The 17,994-nt window shown below is 35.6% G+C and overlaps 1 protein-coding gene across 1 annotated transcript in view; it reads right to left on the bottom strand.

Annotated features, from left to right (window-relative positions):
• The window catches only part of LOC123684741, a 170,289-nt gene extending 152,295 nt beyond the window's left edge, over positions 1–17,994 (bottom strand). Inside the window, exon 1 of the mRNA XM_045624142.1 lies at positions 17,664–17,994. Within this exon, the coding sequence (XP_045480098.1) occupies positions 17,664–17,947 (284 nt within the window). The 5' untranslated portion in view covers positions 17,948–17,994. The remainder of the gene's footprint in view (positions 1–17,663) is intronic.

Consider the following 17,994-nt stretch of genomic DNA (forward strand, 5'->3'; position numbering starts at 1 on the left):
ATTATCATACACTTAATATAAATCACTTCAAGTTTTCATTCACATACTTACAGGGTTGGGCATAATGCTGTCGCTCAATTTAAGGACTTTTAGGCCTGCCAACTGTTGCCTTACTGACCTACATATATCCGGATGATTATAGGATCAGAAAGGCTATCATCACGATTGAAACCCAACCGGATCTGAAAAGCCTCTTGTATTGCCACAAGTCTTCTCCTGCTTTTAATAAACGTCTTTACCACGAAGCACAAGTGTCACCTGACCACAGCATGACAATTACTGGTATTGATCCCCGAAGCTAACGACATATATGCCCCGCCTCTTTTTTTGAACCTGAGGGCCTCCAGGCTTTTCGCTTCATTATTCTTATTAATTTGAATTATGAACCTTTGGAATCGTTTTATGAAAATTTTTTTCAGTTTACGTTGTGGAATGTATACAGGGTTTAAAAATTAGACGTGAACCTTGAAGGGGGTGTTAGAATCACTCATTTCCTGTCGATTGAGCCATATTTATTGATAACTAAAAATCAACAGTTTCAGAGATATTTAAGTTCTTGTGATTTTCAAAAGATTTCTCACCCTTCTTCATTTTGCGTTAGTTTTTTTTTCGTTGACCAAGTTTGATTTAAATTTTTGATTATTTTCATCGGAAAAAGTTAATATATGTATATGAAAAAAGTAAAACTATGCTGTATTAGACGTTGATTGATAAGTATGATTTGAAGAATGGTATATGAAGAAAAGAATAGTAAATGTCTAATATAAATTTTCATGCAACTTTCGAATTCCACAATTTATGTATTACGAAATTATTTTGCGAAAGTTGTTTTCTGTACGATAAAAGGTTTCGGAAATATTCGCAAAAAACGTTTTTTCTTTCAATTTCAACACCTTATACATATCTCGAAAATGGTGCATTCAAGAGGGTAAATTAATAAAAACTTTTTTTCATATTTTGGGCCTGCGCAAATGATAGAAAACACCTTGTATAATAGTACCGACTATAATTATTTCACCACAAGATTCTTACGCGAATAGTTTCGGAAATAGATATTATATAGTATTCTTTATTCATACGTCACCTTTCATTAAAAAAGCTTGGGATTTAGAATATTCTTCGAGATAGAAAGATGTAATGAGCCATTGTTTAAGATTTGCAGTGTTTTTCAACTGCATTCAGCCCCACCATTTATAATTATCTAAAATTGTGAATCCAAAGCAGCTATATCCGACGCTTTTATTATAAATAGCGTCAAAAGCTTCAAAAGCAACAAGCACAGATTGGCTCTACAAGAATGCCAAATGAAAAATCACCGGATTTCTTATCGCCCGATCCCCAGAGAGTATCATAACAGGAGAGATTAACATCAAACATTATAATCAGCTAATAGCGAGTTCAGAAAGAGCACACGTCACGCAAGGCTGCATCGGACCGTTCGTCAGTGCATGAAGTTCTGCGAAATACCCAAACAACCTATTCAGTAGCATCAGAATTTGATGAAAATCATGCAACCATGCGAGAAGCAGCTCAATTTCATCCTAGGTGAATTCAAGGGCCTGATTATATGTATACCTGCGGAAATCGATTAGAGATGCAGGTTTTTTGAGTTTTTTTTTTTTTCATTTCTATATATCCATCCTGATTTCAACATGTATTAATAATGTAAACTTTGACACTTGTATATTATACACATAGAATCTGCCTTTGGTAGGATATCAGGTACAAATTACATGATTTCCAATAGACATTCAAATAACATAAAGTACAAAAAGGAAACAGGGGAATAACAATTCTGGAAACTAATAATATCGAACACAAGCTCGCTAGCTGTTCTGCTGAAGATAGTTTTAAGTTATTCATTGATTTTTTGAAGGGTTTTGAATCAGAGTTTCCTAAAAGAAATAACGACTAAAAATGCAATCAACAACATAATATTCGATGATAATATGAAAAGGTTCAAAAATAGACTGGATGCACTTGATACCATATTCACAGTATCGCGTTGCGCTGAAGCTTATAAATAGGGATTCACGGCTTGACTTGATATTCAACCTACTTGACTTGATATTCGAGTTACTTGACTTGAGTTTGACTTGAAATAAACTCAAGTTCAAGTCAAGTAACAGTTTTCCAATGTCAATAAAAAAAATGTCACTTGATAAATAAATACTTGACTTGACATTGAAAAACTACTACTTAAATTTAACTTGAGTTGATTTCAAGTCTTGGACTTGACTTGAAAATCAACCCAAGTTCAAGTCAAGTAACAGTTTTTCAATGTCAAGTCAAGTACTTGATAAATAAATACTAGACTTGACCTTGAAAAACTACTACATAGTTGATTTCAAGTCAAGTTGGTAGCTTGAATATCAAGTCAAGCTGATAATCTCTACTTAAAAAGCCTAAGAAAAATGTGACAGGGAACAACTTGAAAGGTACATTAAAAATAACAAAAAACATAAAAAAGCCAATAAGCACAGCTGAAATCAAAACAAAGGCGAAAAGAAAAATAATAAGACAAAATGAAGGGTTGCAACTTGGAAACTGATATTTTTAATGAGCATTTAACCACAGTTGGAGAAACTATAAACCAAAATATAAATTTATTACCTGACTATGTGAGAAATGTTCTGAAACTTTTGATTCAGACGAAATTTTCTAATTCCTAACTCGCACAAATTGGTGAAACAACAAAATTTGAGATTATAAGTATAAAAAAAAAACTACTGATATATGACATGAGAATATCAGGTAGTTAGAAGTTCATACCTATAAATTGGTAAGCCCATAACTGTTATTATGAATAAGTGTCTCAAGGAAGGAATTTTTTCACAAAAAGATCCTGTCCGAAATCCAAATGAAAATCCAAAATTTCAAGGCACAAAAAATATTAATGTAAGAACCATCCTAGCAATACATGTTTCTAATACATATACATGTTTTTAAATTTAATTTTGCTGTTTAAGGGACAATAATAAAAATTATTATTATTATAATTTTATGATGATTGTGTTGAGTTTATGAGAAATTAATTTTAAAATTTTGTTTCTTTGATTTTGCCATTCAAAACTGATAAGCATGTTCTCGAGCTAAGAGAAAAAACGATTTTTGAACGTAAAATTCCACAAATATTTTCAGATAAAAACTTTGACAGGCGGATTTCAGGATTAAAAAATTTCAGGGAAGCTTCATTTTTTTCATCGGAGGATTCCAAAGATTTACTATTGTAATCAATAAAGGAATTCTGGATAACTTGAACCTTGAAATTCTAACGGTCATAGTCAACTCTAAGCGTGCATCAAATTTGGCCAGTATGTATATAAATCGTAAATTCTATAGAAAAATATCATTGATAAAATATATAAGTATGTATCATTCAGCAATTACCTTAATCCAACGTTACACCACCGAGATACGTATACCGGCACTGAAGGAATCGAAAGATTTGAAATGGAAAAATGATCTACATTACACCAACCCTACAATCGAAGTGCCTATGCTCCATAACATCTTCAAAGGAAGGAAGGACGAGATGTTAATTACTTGGTGAGTGTAAGGAGAATGTAGGTGAAGTATCCTGTCAATCTCAGGACTTTTGTCCCTGTCTCTCCTACGTCACGAAATCCTTTCCTAGAAGAATAACTCCTTCTTGGGTTGTTTAGATGAGTACCTGCTGTTTGAACATCTTGAGTAGGATGACGACAGACCTTGCCAGTGATTCTTCATACCGTTTCCAAGAATAAAAATAGTTATCCTGGCTGATGTCCACAATTTTTTGTTGGATAATAGTTATTTGTTTTACTAGGCAGCAAAGAAGTGGATTTACTGCCGTGGCTGATAGTTTAAAGCCATCTACTTTGCTGCCGAGTGGAACTTATAATCTTTTCTTCGATTGTTTATAATGCTTTATGTGTAGCATATTGTATTTGTGAATTATTACAATTCCCACATCTTTGCATTTTTCTTATAGTGATAAATTAAAACGAAATTTGATAAAAATCACAATTGATGGATATGTCGATAATTATTATGGTTTGACAAATTATGAAATATCTTACAGTTTTTTGGAAAAATATCGGATAAATTCATATTATGGACAGTAATAGCGACTAAGAAGTACTTACTCCTACAGAAATAAGGGAGGTGGCAAAAATATTGATTGTCAGAAAATGTTAAATGTTTTATTCCCATTGAGAATAATCGTTTTGCTGCCTAGGCAGGAAAAGTAATACTTTGCTGATTGATATGTGTCTGCAAAATCAATATTTGCTGTCCATCGGAGAAAAAATTAATTATTTGAAATTGGATCAGCAGATATTGTTACAATTGATTTGAAATTAAGAACAGAAAAAAATAACAATCGCCTAATGAAACAAACAGGTAACAGGCAGTGTATCAAAAATCTCCAAAAGTTTGAGAATAGGGACTTGTCGAATTCTAGACTATCACTTCTATTTATCACTAATGGGAAAATTTGAAAAATTAATTTTTGTAGTTTTTTGTGGATAGAATTTGCTTTGTACTCGATTATTCAAAAAAAATGGTACATTCTATGAAAATAATTCAAAAGACCTTTTTTTTAATGAAACTCTGTTGATTTCAGAATTGAAATAATTTAAAAAAAAGACAGTGAATAAGATTTTCAATAAGAAAAGGAGCAGCGCACCCCTATATCTACGCCACTGGATAAATTTGCCAAGAGACACTTACCAAATTCGAAACATTACATTGTCAATACTTCAATACCTAAAAATTAAAACAATGAATGTAATTATACCAGAGTTATACGTATAAAACTATTTTTTCAAACTTTAACACCCTGTATCTCGAAAACGAAGCTTGGTAGGGTATATGTTATAGGAATTTTTTTCATGAAAAGAGTTGTTTTATCAGACGCCAAAGTTATCGTACTAAAATCTGGAGCACCCTGTATATGAGTATATGTAATGGGTGGGATCAATCTCCCTTGATCCCTCCCTAGCTACGGCCTAGATGACAAGGGGAGGTGAGAAAAGATGGAGGTTTGTCATGATGCGTAAGTTTTTGACAGCAATTTTACCTTTTTCATTAAAATTCTATTTCTATTCTATTTCTAATTGAAGATCAGCATACGTTTGCTAGTAAATCTTTGATAGAATCGGCCTCCGGAAATATCTGAAGAAGTTGAGACTAAGCGGTTGTTTCCAAGTAAATAAAAACACACCAAAGATTTCTGCTTCAGAGAAGTCACCTCTAAGTAATTCATTACTTCAAGACCCAAAACCTCCTTCCCTACGAATCTTCCTATCCAACACAAAATCCACTCTACTTCTAGTCCCCTTATAGGAAAAAAACGCCTCAACCCGTCTAAACACCGTCGCGAACAGGCACGCCAGGTACCCTGAATATGGGACAGGTGAGAAACGCGAAGAGAAAAAAAAAGATCGGGGTATCCACTTACCCGCACGGCCGTAACCTGTTCCATTTCGAATCGTTCTCTGAATTCGAGCCGAGCCCGACCGATATATTGCCCGACGGCCTATCGGACGGTCCGCACCGGGTCTAGGCCTACGATCGGTCGGGCCCTCGGGTCGTTGAGATTCTCGTACGGTCTGTTCGGAGGGGAACCGGCGAAGGCTCGCCGCGTTGTTTTTTTGCGCTCGTCGGTCGTCCGGAGTCCAATCCAGACGTCCGTCTTGGGTCAGTTACGTCGGTCTGCGTAGTTCGGTAGCGCGTTGCGTGGGAATTGTCGGGTTTCGTATGACGATTCGATAATGTTGTTCGTGTCTGAAATGATTTACTGGCGGGATCTAGTTTGATGCTTTATTCAACTCTCGATCGATTTACAATTCGTAATAGCGAAGCACATAACATGTATAAAAGAAGAAATAATTATAAATAGGGGTGTTATACAGGGTGTACCACCTTCAACCATTGTCGCGATTCTCTATTATTACGGTGAAGCACTGAACTTTTCATAAGGCTATATTCTCAAATTGTTTGGAAATACACAAAAAATACAAGAAAAGTGTAAATGACCGAATATGAATTTTTCTTATAAAACATCCTGTTTTTCATCCCGTTGATTAGATTACGTTATCGGATTGTGATATTTTCAAATCCACAATTTTACTAGATCATTATGAATGTATATTATATTGAATAGAATATATTCATTTGAGTGATTCTCAATTAAATATGCAAATTTGAATATTTGGAATCCGATATTTTTCCTAATTGTCGAATTTTTGGTATGCAGAATATTCATTATTTTCTGTATTTACCTGCTGAAATCCAAGGTTTGGCAACTATTGCTCTCCTAGTTTCATCCGTTGTTTCACTTCGTTTGGCGCGCTTGAAGTTTGTTTTCTGAATTCCTGATATATTTAGGGATTCATCTCAATATATTTTGAGTTGATCTGAAATGTTGATTCACTATGGGACATAAAAGGTACGTTCTTTATTGAGAAATTCGCGAATTGAGTTGAATATCGTATCCCTGATATGTTTCAATTTCCGCGCGTTTCATGTCAAATTTGATAGTTCATGTGGGGGACAAAATTTACTCACTGAAAATGAAATTTGCTCCCTCTATGTTTATTTCTCTGAGCTTTCAACACAATGTCATCTATTTGTTACTCTTTCTTGGAACAATTTTTTTAATAAAACGATAAATTCTAATTTAAATGATATACGCATGCTTGAGAGGTTCGATATTTTCCATTTAGAAATAATGCCGCTATATTTCGGCACCAAATCATGAAGAAAGAAGATCATTCTGCATTTGAATTGTGTATTTTGGATTGGATAGATCTTATTATTGAAATTCAAAAACAGAGACTTTAGGCTCGATCGAGATATTGATGGACAAGTGAGGCTACAGTTTTTGCTCAAAAAATGGATAAAAACGAATTTCGAGTATTGATAAATCACTATTTTTTATGGGGAAAAATACTGTTCAAGCAAAGCATGGCTTGATAAATGTTTTTTTTTCAGAATCTGCTCTTTCAGCAACAAGGTTTGAAAGGTGCTGCAGAGGAAGGAATTTGACTCTTATAATTGTCTTACCGAAGCTGCCTATTTCGAAGGCAAAAACGGATCTTTCTACATAAAAGGTATTGAAAAGTTAAAGGAGTGTTGAAGTACGTGTTTTCACTCTTGAAGGTGACTATATTAACGAATGAAATAAAATTTCAAAGATCAAAAAAAGGAATGCATTATTGGAAAAGGCAAACCAAGGCAACAAAAAAAGAAACTAATTCGCGGTACCGCAAACTATAGATGTTTTCCACCTAACATCAAATCAAGGCTGCAACGAACAGAGAAGATTGCTCTCATCAGAACCATCGAGCAAGGTGAACTCAGTCATTATACAAAACTGCAAATTTCCATTTCAATCACCTTCTAATAATCGGTTGACCTACAAGTCGCCGCATTTTCTAAGGCACTCGGTATTTTTGTCGATAATGCCAACGCAAGAAACGAAGAAAACTATGTGGATAGATTCCTTTTTCGAGGCCATTAACGAGCTGTGAATGCAAGGAACAATTCGCGGACGACCCTGAAGAATGCATAAGAAAATCATACATCAAAGTTGAGATGTTTCCTCTTGCCCAATCGAGATAGAACTCCAAGAACCTTGGTTCATACAGAATCACAGCACGACTACTATAATAAAGTATCCAATTGCCAACCCCTTTATGGAAGCAATTATACATTTCACCTCGTATTTCAACTACTAGTTTCTGATAAAAATGTTTTACAAACTTTCTATACAGGGTGTTTCCTAAACATGCGGCAAAAATTCAGGGGGTTGTTCCTTGGACTATTCTAAGAATATTTTGTCCTTTGATGATTTTTGAAAAACCTATTTGTTTCGAAGATATAGGGGAAACAAAATTTCAGATAATAACATTTTATTATGAAAAATTAATAGGTGTGTGAATAAGTCTTTCCCGTTTTTTTTTAAATTTTGAGCCTTTATTGTGAAAAAATGGTTTCAAATGAATTATTGAAAGTATTGGCCATCGCTAGCTACAACTTTTCCCCATCTTTCTGGCAACATACGAATCCCGTTGCGAAAAAATTCGACCGGTTTGGCCTCTATCCAGTCATCCACCCATTTTTTGGCTTCCTCGTAGGAATGGAAGTGCTGGTCAGCCAGGCCATGCGTCATCGATCTGAAGAGATGGTAATCAGACGGAGCAATGTCTGGACTATACGGCGGGTGGGGTAGGACTTCCCATTTGAGCGTTTCTAAGTATGTTTTCACCGGCTGTGCAACATGTGGGCGAGCATTGTCATGTTGCAAAATAACTTTGTCGTGCCTGTCGGAGTATTGTGGCCGTTTTTCTCGCAGTGCGCGGCTCAAACGCATCAATTGTCGTCGATAGACCTCGCCTGTGATCCTTTTATTCGGTTTCAGAAGCTCATAGTAAACCACACCTAGCTGGTCCCACCATATACAGAGCATGAGCTTGGCGCCATGAATATTTGGCTTGGCCGTCGATGATGATGCATGGCCGGATAGTCCCCATGATTTTCTTCGCTTCGGATTATCGTAACGGATCCACTTTTCATCGCCAGTCACGATACGATGCAGAAAACCCTTTCTTTTATGTCGCTGAAGCAGCTGTTCGCAAGTGAAAAAACGCCGTTCGACGTCTCTCAGCTTCAGTTCGTACGGCACCCAATTTCCTTGCTTTTGGATCATTCCCATGGCTTTCAAACGCTTGGAAATGGTTGTTCGGTCAACTCCCAATGCTTCAGCAAGTTCTTCTTGCGTTTGACACGAATCTTCATCAAGCAAAGTCGCCAATTCTTGATCTTCAAAGATTTGCGGCCGCCCGGAACGCTCCTTGTCTTCCACGTCGAAATCGCCACTTTTGAAGCGTCGAAACCATCCGCGAACACTTGAATCATCGACACAACCTTCTCCATAAGCTTCCTGAAGCAACCGATGCTCCTCGGCAGCAGATTTCTTCAAATTGAACCAATAAAGTGAAACTTCCCGCAAATGACGTCGACTCGGCTCAAATTTCGACATTTTCACGATTTCAAAAATTTATGATGCGAAAAAATTTCAACTAATGTGTTAGTGTGGAATTGTTGACAGATGAATAAGCTTCGATTATGACATATGTAACCATTAAATACTCGCCATCTCTTACAAAAAACGGGAAAGACTTATTCACACACCTGATACATGAAAATTCAACTCAACCTACAAAAACTGTTGAAAATGACCACCTCCAGCCAGCATACAAGCATCCAATCTTCTCCTCATTGAGTGCCGAACCCTTAATTGTTGTTGTTAATTGCTAATACATCACAAAACGAATTCAAATGAAAACCGTGTTTAATCTGTATTCCTTTTCCATCTGCACTTATCAATTTTTAGTCAAAAAACTGGCCGTTTTTAGTAATTGGAATGTTGTTAAACAAATTTAAAAATAAATTGTACCTACTTAGTAAACACAGTGCGGTACGCATTTTTATTTAAACTATTATTAATTTTAAAAATATGAAAAATGTTGTTCGCCCTGTATCTTCGAAACAAAGAGGTTTTTCAAAAATCATCCAAGGACAAAACATGCTCAAAATAGTCCAAGGAACAACCCCCTGAATTTTTGCCGCATGTTTAGGAAACACCCTGTATAACATTTTGCTATGCAATCACCATCACACCTAAGCACTATGTCACCTATTATGCTGGTAGAAATCTATGAATTAGCAAATTTATGTATGAATGATGAATCGGAACTATAATACATATACTAACTGACAAAGAAACTGCAACACCCATTAGGAGCTGTTTAAATTTTATTTTTTTTTTGGTGACACAAATATAGTATGGCAAGGAGTAAATGATCGAATTTGGAGAAAAAAATCGTGAAGGTTTTTTTCATGTAAACACTTTTTTTACTTAAATATTGTAGTCGTTTTTTGCAAGTTTTTTAAATTTCACAACGAACCCGCTGTTCGAGTAGATCCAAAGTCGATGTTTAGTTGTTATTAAAATGCCTGGAGCAGGTGTACGCGGCATTCATCGCCTGCTAAGTGAATTTGAAAGAGGTCGAATTATTGGTCTATGGGAGGCGGGGTTGTCATTTCGAGAAATCGCTAACCTTACAAACAGAAATCCAAGCGTGGTTTGATAATACCTGAAATCGAAGAAGAGTAGGCACAGGACGTCGAAGAGGTACAAATGAAGTTCAAGATCGACGTCTAAGACTTATGACCGTTAGAGACCGATTTGCAATAACTTGATCTTTGGCTGATGAGTGGTTAGGAGAACAAGGCCATCCTGTAACTGTCCGAACGGTTTACCGCCGGATAAGGTTTTTTGGACTGCAGCATTAACAACCCCATCTTGTGTTACCTGACGGTTGAGCATCGCCGGCAACGATCACAGAGGTGCAGAGAACGTCAACATTGGAATGTGGAATGGCATCAGGTCGTCTTTTCTGATGAATCTCGATTCTCCTTGGGTGCACATGATGACCGAAGAGGGGTTAGACGACGTCGGGGAGAAAGACGTGAACCTCAGTTTGATGTTGAGCGTCCTGTACAACGGACAGTAGGAGTTATGGTATGGGATGCTATTGAACATGCAAGTAGGTCACCTTTAGTCTTTATTCGAGGTAACATAACAGCGATACCTTACCTTCAAGAAATATTGGAGCCATACGCTCTCCCTTACCTTAACTGGCTCGAGAATCCAATATTTCAGCAAGATAATGCCCAACCTCATGTTGCCAGAGTTAGTTTGAACTTTTTCGAAGCGACCCATGTGAATCTTTTGCTATGACCCCCCAGATCCCCCGATCTTTCGCCCATAGGAGACATCAAGGGTAGAAGGCTTGGAAATTCACCCCAGCCCTTACGGCCTTTGGCGGCTCTGAGACATGAAGTACAGGGTGGGCAAATTTCGATGTTTTAGCACTACAACTTTTGAACCTGAGGTGATAGACAAAATCTGATACCCTATTCTCGATCTCTTTTTCTGACAAACTAACAAGGGTAGTATTCATTTTTGGCCACCTTCTTTTGTTCTCGAGTTATAAGCGAAAATTGGAAAAATGGCAATATCGAAAAACTTTTATATCTCCACTAATACTGATGCTAGAGCTCTGAAATTAAAACATTATACTGGCACTTTTTTACGTAGAAGACCGAAACGAAGAAGAAAGACAAAAATGAATTAGATCTCATCCTCAGAAAAATCGCACATACTTTCAGTGCCACAGATGGGACCATTCAAAAGAAGATTTCCTCCTTACAAAAGCAAAACAAAACAAACAAATAAAATTATTAATCCAGATGATATGTGTTTTTCACAGGAAAGTTTCGGGGTAGTTTTGGTTCCTTCGATTATATCGAGAGAGTAAACTATGTTCAGGCATTGAAATTTATTGAAAAGTAAACAAAAAGTCACCTCACCTCACACTTGAAAAATTTTATGATGACATTACCGCCGAGACTCAAAGTACTTGAAAGTATTTTCCCTGACTTCTCGAAGTAACTGCAGCCATAAAACAACAGTTATTCAACCAACTGTGTATTAATGAGCACGATAAATGATCGAGATATGTATTATAACATGAGAGCCAAAAGAGCACGTTAATGTTCTAAATTAATAATCACCTACTCAATAATATACGTGTGTATTTATATAATTTTCATCGGCCTCATTTCTGATGATTCAATATTTATTTTTAATCAGAAAGAAATTATTTAATAAAAGGAATGAAACGATGTATATTAAAAAGACTCGTCCAAATATCTTTACTTTCAGAGTTAAATTTGGCGGTGTTTCTTCATATCAAGTAGCAGAAAATAACTCTTCGGAGCGATAGGTACACAGGAACAATTTTATAGTCTCTGCGAGTAATCATAGATTTTTATCTCCTTGAATGGCTGCTTTCAACCAACAACTTCAAAGGATTTTAATTTTTTTCGTGATACAATGAAGACCCGCCAATGTTAGCTGCGCCATTGAGATCAACGTGTAGAATAACCTCCTGAAATTTGCTGTCTGTTCAGAAAACTCTCTTATTTTCTTGAATTTATGTTTCACATCCGGAAACTATGCACGTACCACACATGGCTCGTAGCGATGAACGTTTTCGTCAAATTACGAAATACAAAACAAGTAAAACAACCAAACCGCAAATAAGAGCCTGTTGCATCAACAAGAACACGCGATATACAACGGTATTCTTTGATGGTTCTTACTGAATCCTTGTTCAGTTAAAAAAGTTTTGAAAAAAAAGACAAGAATTCTATATTTCAAATAACTTAATGAAAACTGATGTAGAGAATAATATAGAGTATTGATAAATTACCGTTGTTATTATCATCCTATATCAACAATAACCAATCCAGATCCACGTGGGTATATCGTGTACTTGACTTATCGATAAATCGATAATTCTAGTGACTGCATTATATTGAGCTGAGAAATTGTCATCAATTTTTATCGCTCATATGGTCTGATCAGATGTCTGCAAAATCTTTTAATAATTTCAATATGACTGAAATGAGGTGCAGTGCAATTTGAAAAAGTTTTCAGACATCTGAGCAGATCATATGAGAGATCAATTTGAGACTTTTCAGCCGAAAATATGCAATTATTTCGAATCCCTCAAGAGAATTCAGATTTTGTTCCTCTTTTTTCACGTGGTTTCCATTTAATTTTGTGAAAATGAATGTTTCCAAATATTTTGATGGTTTCTGCGATTCGGCTTATGTTTAATTGATATTACTAATAGGTATTAAATAGAGTTGAATAATATTATACCTTTGAAAATTGTATGCGAGAAAATTATATTGTCAGCCCCAGTACCTATATTACAAAAATGCGAAGCAATTAGAATTATTCATTTTAAGCACAACATGTCCAGACAAAAAATGAGCACTACTAACTAGGCTATCCTTCAGACAAAAAAAAATGCAGGTCATGCCATTTGAAAAAATGGTCTTATTGACATTTTCTACAGGTAATTTTTTTTAAATTGGTGTGTCAGCTTACTTACTGGATTTTTCATGACAATTTTGATTTTTTGAGGATGTCGAGAGAATCGTTCAAATTTTTTTTTCGAAATCGGTAGCAGATACGACAAAACTACAAGAGACCATAAAGTTCATATTATCAACAAAAATGCTTTTTATATTTCATCAAATTAACAGTGGCTCACCAAAAAAAAGTTCTGGAGGAAAACAGTGGACAGTGTTCCAGAGAAAATATCACTCTGTGAATTTGCTATTGAAATCGGCATGTCACATGGTGTGAACTATCAATGATAATATTTATGCCAAATTTCATTTGAATATCTTGTGAAGTGTAGATAATAAATGAGAAAAATTTGAAAAAAAAATTCTCACTTCAACACACTGTATCTCGAAAAAAAAATGAGAATCGTATAAGAACATATGAGTTTTTCGAATTATTTTTACGTGTACAATACGCTCCTGGAGTTTGACCTGTTCCTTCCGACTCACCCTGTATATAGAATAGTTATTTATAATACAAATGCAGAAGACATTGTTGCGCAACATAGAATTTTTTTCATTATTCGTCAATTACTGCAAATTTCCTGCAGGGAGAAGTAATAACATCTCTAAAATTCAACTTCCACAAAAGATCGTCTCAAATCGACCCACCCATGAAATTCAACCTTTCGACTATCAGCTGTTCCGTCGATTTCTTATACTACAAACTACCTAACGACGGTACCCCAAACAACAACTGTCTTCCCAACATCTGCGATTCGTTTTTGAATAGCGGAGGGATGTGGCCTGAAGGCCTTCACGAAAAATCTGTTAAATTGTACTTTAATACGTAAAAAATTGTGGAGAGCACAGACCTGAAGTCAGGAGCTTTCAGCGCTCGTTCATTCATCCACCAACTGCACCCTTAGAGGCCGCATATGTAGATACAATTATGTGGTCTTCAAGGGTGCAATTGGAGGATTGGTGAACGAGCACTTGTTCATTGACGAACTTCACGTCAGTGCTTTTGTGGTTCATTTTTTGATATTTTTCCTGAATTTTCAATGGTTTTATTTTGATGGAGTTATCTACACGAAATTTCGCACGATTAACATGATTATTGTATATAAAAAATTTCGAACGACCAAATTCACGGAACCCTTAATCGAATTATTTGCAATTAACAAACTCAACCACGGCCTTCGAGATCCAAATCTAACCTGAATTTGAAGATGCTAAAAGTATTTCCCTTCGAAAGTTATCATGAATAGGACAGGGAGAATCGAACCTTTTTTTTCGAGGCCATATTTCCCATCAATCAATAAACTACTGAAAACTTTTTAACCTAAACTTTCCTTCTATTCGCTGCATTTTTCAAAATCCCGTTATTTCATTCAAACTAGGTGCCTGTTGACTCGCCTGTACGAGTATCATTTATTATTTTCTCTGAAATTTTACTTAAAGTAATATTGCTATAAATATCGTTTTTCTATTTCAGTAGGTATCGTAAAGAGTTCATTACAGTACTAAAAACAATGCTGTACCTAATGAGTTCATTACAGCATTGTTTTCAGTTATTTTTTCGTTTTGTGGTTGTCTACACTGACTTCTGATCCTATCAAATTTCAAGACATTTCAATTGTCAATATAATATAATTTGGATATAGTGAAATGATTTGCAACATTATTCAGCATTCTCTCAATTCTTGGTGTGTTAAATCGATTTCGTCAGACATAAGTCACGAATTTAAAGCGTAATTATAAATTATTTCAAAATTCGGAACATACGATTCAAATTCTGTAATCTGCCAATTTTCGTTACAGTCACACCAACTACCAAGATACAATACAAAAGTCACTAAGATGTATAATCTGAAATTTTCATTGAATTTCGACAATATTTCACAAAACTTGATTGAAATAGAGAAAATAACGCCTAATACTCGTTGCAGAAGGCAATTCCAACACTCATGCGTGTTGAAATAGGAGCCCATTCTACAACTTGATTTAGAATACCTTAGTTATTTATAATACAAGTGCAGAAGGCATTGATATTCTTCCACGAGTTCAAAATTCAAAAACGAGTCACGAAGTGGCGAGTTTTGGAATGAACGAGTGGTAGAATGAGCCTTCTGTACGAGTATTATACATTATTTTCTCTAATTCATTGCATTTTCATTGAAATTAATGAAATATTTCCATAAATATAATTTAGTGATTTTTGCATTGAAAAATGTTGGTTGGCAGAACTGATTTCTTTAAGGCAGATTGATGAATTGACAGATAAAGCCGTGGCGGAAAGTTCGGAGTGCCAACATAGAATAATAAAATATAACCATGAAAACTGTGCGTTTCTGATATATTCTCGCACGATTTTGTTCTACAAGATGTGGAAGAATGAACGGAATAACCACAGAATTAGAGAAATACTATTTATAATACGAGTGCAGAAGGAATTGATATTCTTCCAAGAGCTTAAATTTAAAAAACGAGCCACGAAGTGGAGAGATTTTGAATGAACGAGTGTTACAATTACATACATTATTTTCTCTGAAATTTGATTGAAAATGATGAAATATTGGCATAAATATCGTTTAGTGATTGTTGCATGGAAAAATGTTGGTTGGCAGAACAGTTTTCTGTATCACAAATTTGACAGTTGATAGATAAATCCATGACAGGAGAGTTTCCGAGTACCAACAGAATAAAATTATGAAATCTGTGTTCTGAGATATTTCCGCACGATTTTGTTCTACAAGGTATGGCAGAATAAACGGATTTGCCACAGAATTAAGAAAAGGACTTACAGACTCTCCCTTCTCAATTCACCCAAAAAGGTATTCAAGTGCAAATATCACAAGTGTGGTAATTACATTATAAACAAAAATTCCAAAACACAGAACAGACGCCTTCAATAATCCCTTCAACAAACCAATAAAAGTATCATCTCTCAACCGTTTGCAATAACGATTCTACTCGTAAAGCTGCATATTCCATAAATCAAAACATTAAATCCAAGGTCGATCCTCCGAAATTGTAACCAAAAAAATATTTTTCATGGCAATCATCCCAGTTTTGTTTGGGTTGGCCGAAACTTTGTTCGGCGCCAACCGAGGTTTCGGTCGATGCAGAGAAAAGCAGTCATAAAGAGGTCCCTTAACTCATTCGACGGCGACCGAAATGACCCCAAATTAAATCGATGCATCTCATTATTCTCATTATGGCGCTTCGAGCCGAGCTTGAACAACCCATGCAACTCACGAAAAGCATTTTGGCTACCTACAAAACGCGACCCTGAACGATTTTCATTTACTGGGCGAAGAAATTCCTGAACGAAGACCAAAAAATATAGTTCAAATTACAAAGAGTTGATTATTCTATGATTGTAAACTTTTCGGTGACATAGAACCTGAATGGGTTGTAGTTGCCAGAACTGCCTTGTTTTGAAATTAATTAACCTTACTTTTAGTTGTCACTTAATCGGTGATTTGAATGTTCGGATTGTACTCGGTATTTTCCAAATGTTATTCCAAAAACAATTCAGTTTCACACTCAAAGAAGAATACTAAGGGGTGAGAAAACAATATAATTATTGTATGCAACTATTTTATATTCTGAAAATACATTGAGATCATGTTACAAATAGAAAAACAGCAACTCGTTGTTGATGATGATAACTCGAAGATGCCAGAATTCTCTGATTTCATAATGAAGAGAAAGATCACAGATACCAATATAAACACTTCAAGACATATTAAGAGTGAAAAAGGATACGAAATAGGTATAATTGCATCCAGTAAAGCTCTGAATTTAGATTCTTCCCTTAAACATAACATGACTGTTCAAAAAAGTGAAGAACCTACGTGAGATCTACGAGATACAAAAGCAGACGGAGGTTGAGAGAAGAACTAAGACATGCTTAGGTCCACAATTCTTTCTAAAACAGGTTTACGAAAAGAACCCATAAGAGAGTAGGAACGGAGCTCTTCCATCTCACAAATATGTCCAAAGAACGAACCAAGAACTTATCCTACCTTCCACCATCATTCCTTGTTTTGACTAGCAGATACAGAATCTTGCAAATGAAAAGGTGGAATGTAAATAAAACATTTGAAGACGAAGAAGATTAAATAATATTAATTCAATTTTGTCTTTCCAGTTTTCAAGTATACATTTCAAACCTTATCCGAAGAAATTATATGCATGACAGTAGGAATTCCATCAATTGAAATGTATGGAGCAAGTAACAGGTATAATTATTTACTGACAATAATTATCGATAACCGGAACTTAACCACACGTGTGTCTCTAATAGACATTGAAAATTAATATCCTAATCACGAATAGAATTATACTTACAGTGAGAATAAATCCACCATGAAAATAAGTGAAATTGACAGGGCAATACAAACCCAGTTACCCAATATTATTAATTAATGAATGGAAGAGGTTATCTCACACTAATGTAAATATTATTGGAACAGGCGGCGGAGGAGTGAAAAAAAAACACCCGAAATGTCAATGACACCAAAACAATCGGCATGCTAGAAGAAAGCGCTTACTCTCGATTTCGAATTGCAACAGTATTCGGTTAAGGTAAAGGACACGGTAATGACCTCAAAAGATTGCCGAAATTTCGGTTTCCTTGAATGGAACAGGTCCATTCGATTTGTCCTGAATGAACTTACCTATCTGAAGATTCCGAACTGTCATACCGATCGACGCATCTCTTCCTCCTGCATTCTTCTTCGCAAGGCATTAGCTCGTCCTCCAGCTTCAATGCATTGTTTGAACACAATTTATCATACAATTTATCACTTTTATCAACTAAATAGAACTGGTTCACACTCTCTGGCGGTTCCTTGTCCATCGTAACGCGTTTCTGACATCTATCAACAATCTCACAGTCTTTGTTGGGTATTTTTTCGATAAAATCACCCACCACGACCCCCGTACAAATCCCATCTGCCATCTTGAAAACACACTATCAGCGGTATCCGAACTGGGGGCCTTTGCGCA

Source organism: Harmonia axyridis, chromosome 7, assembly GCF_914767665.1.
Source record: "Harmonia axyridis chromosome 7, icHarAxyr1.1, whole genome shotgun sequence".
NCBI lineage: Eukaryota > Metazoa > Arthropoda > Insecta > Coleoptera > Coccinellidae > Harmonia > Harmonia axyridis.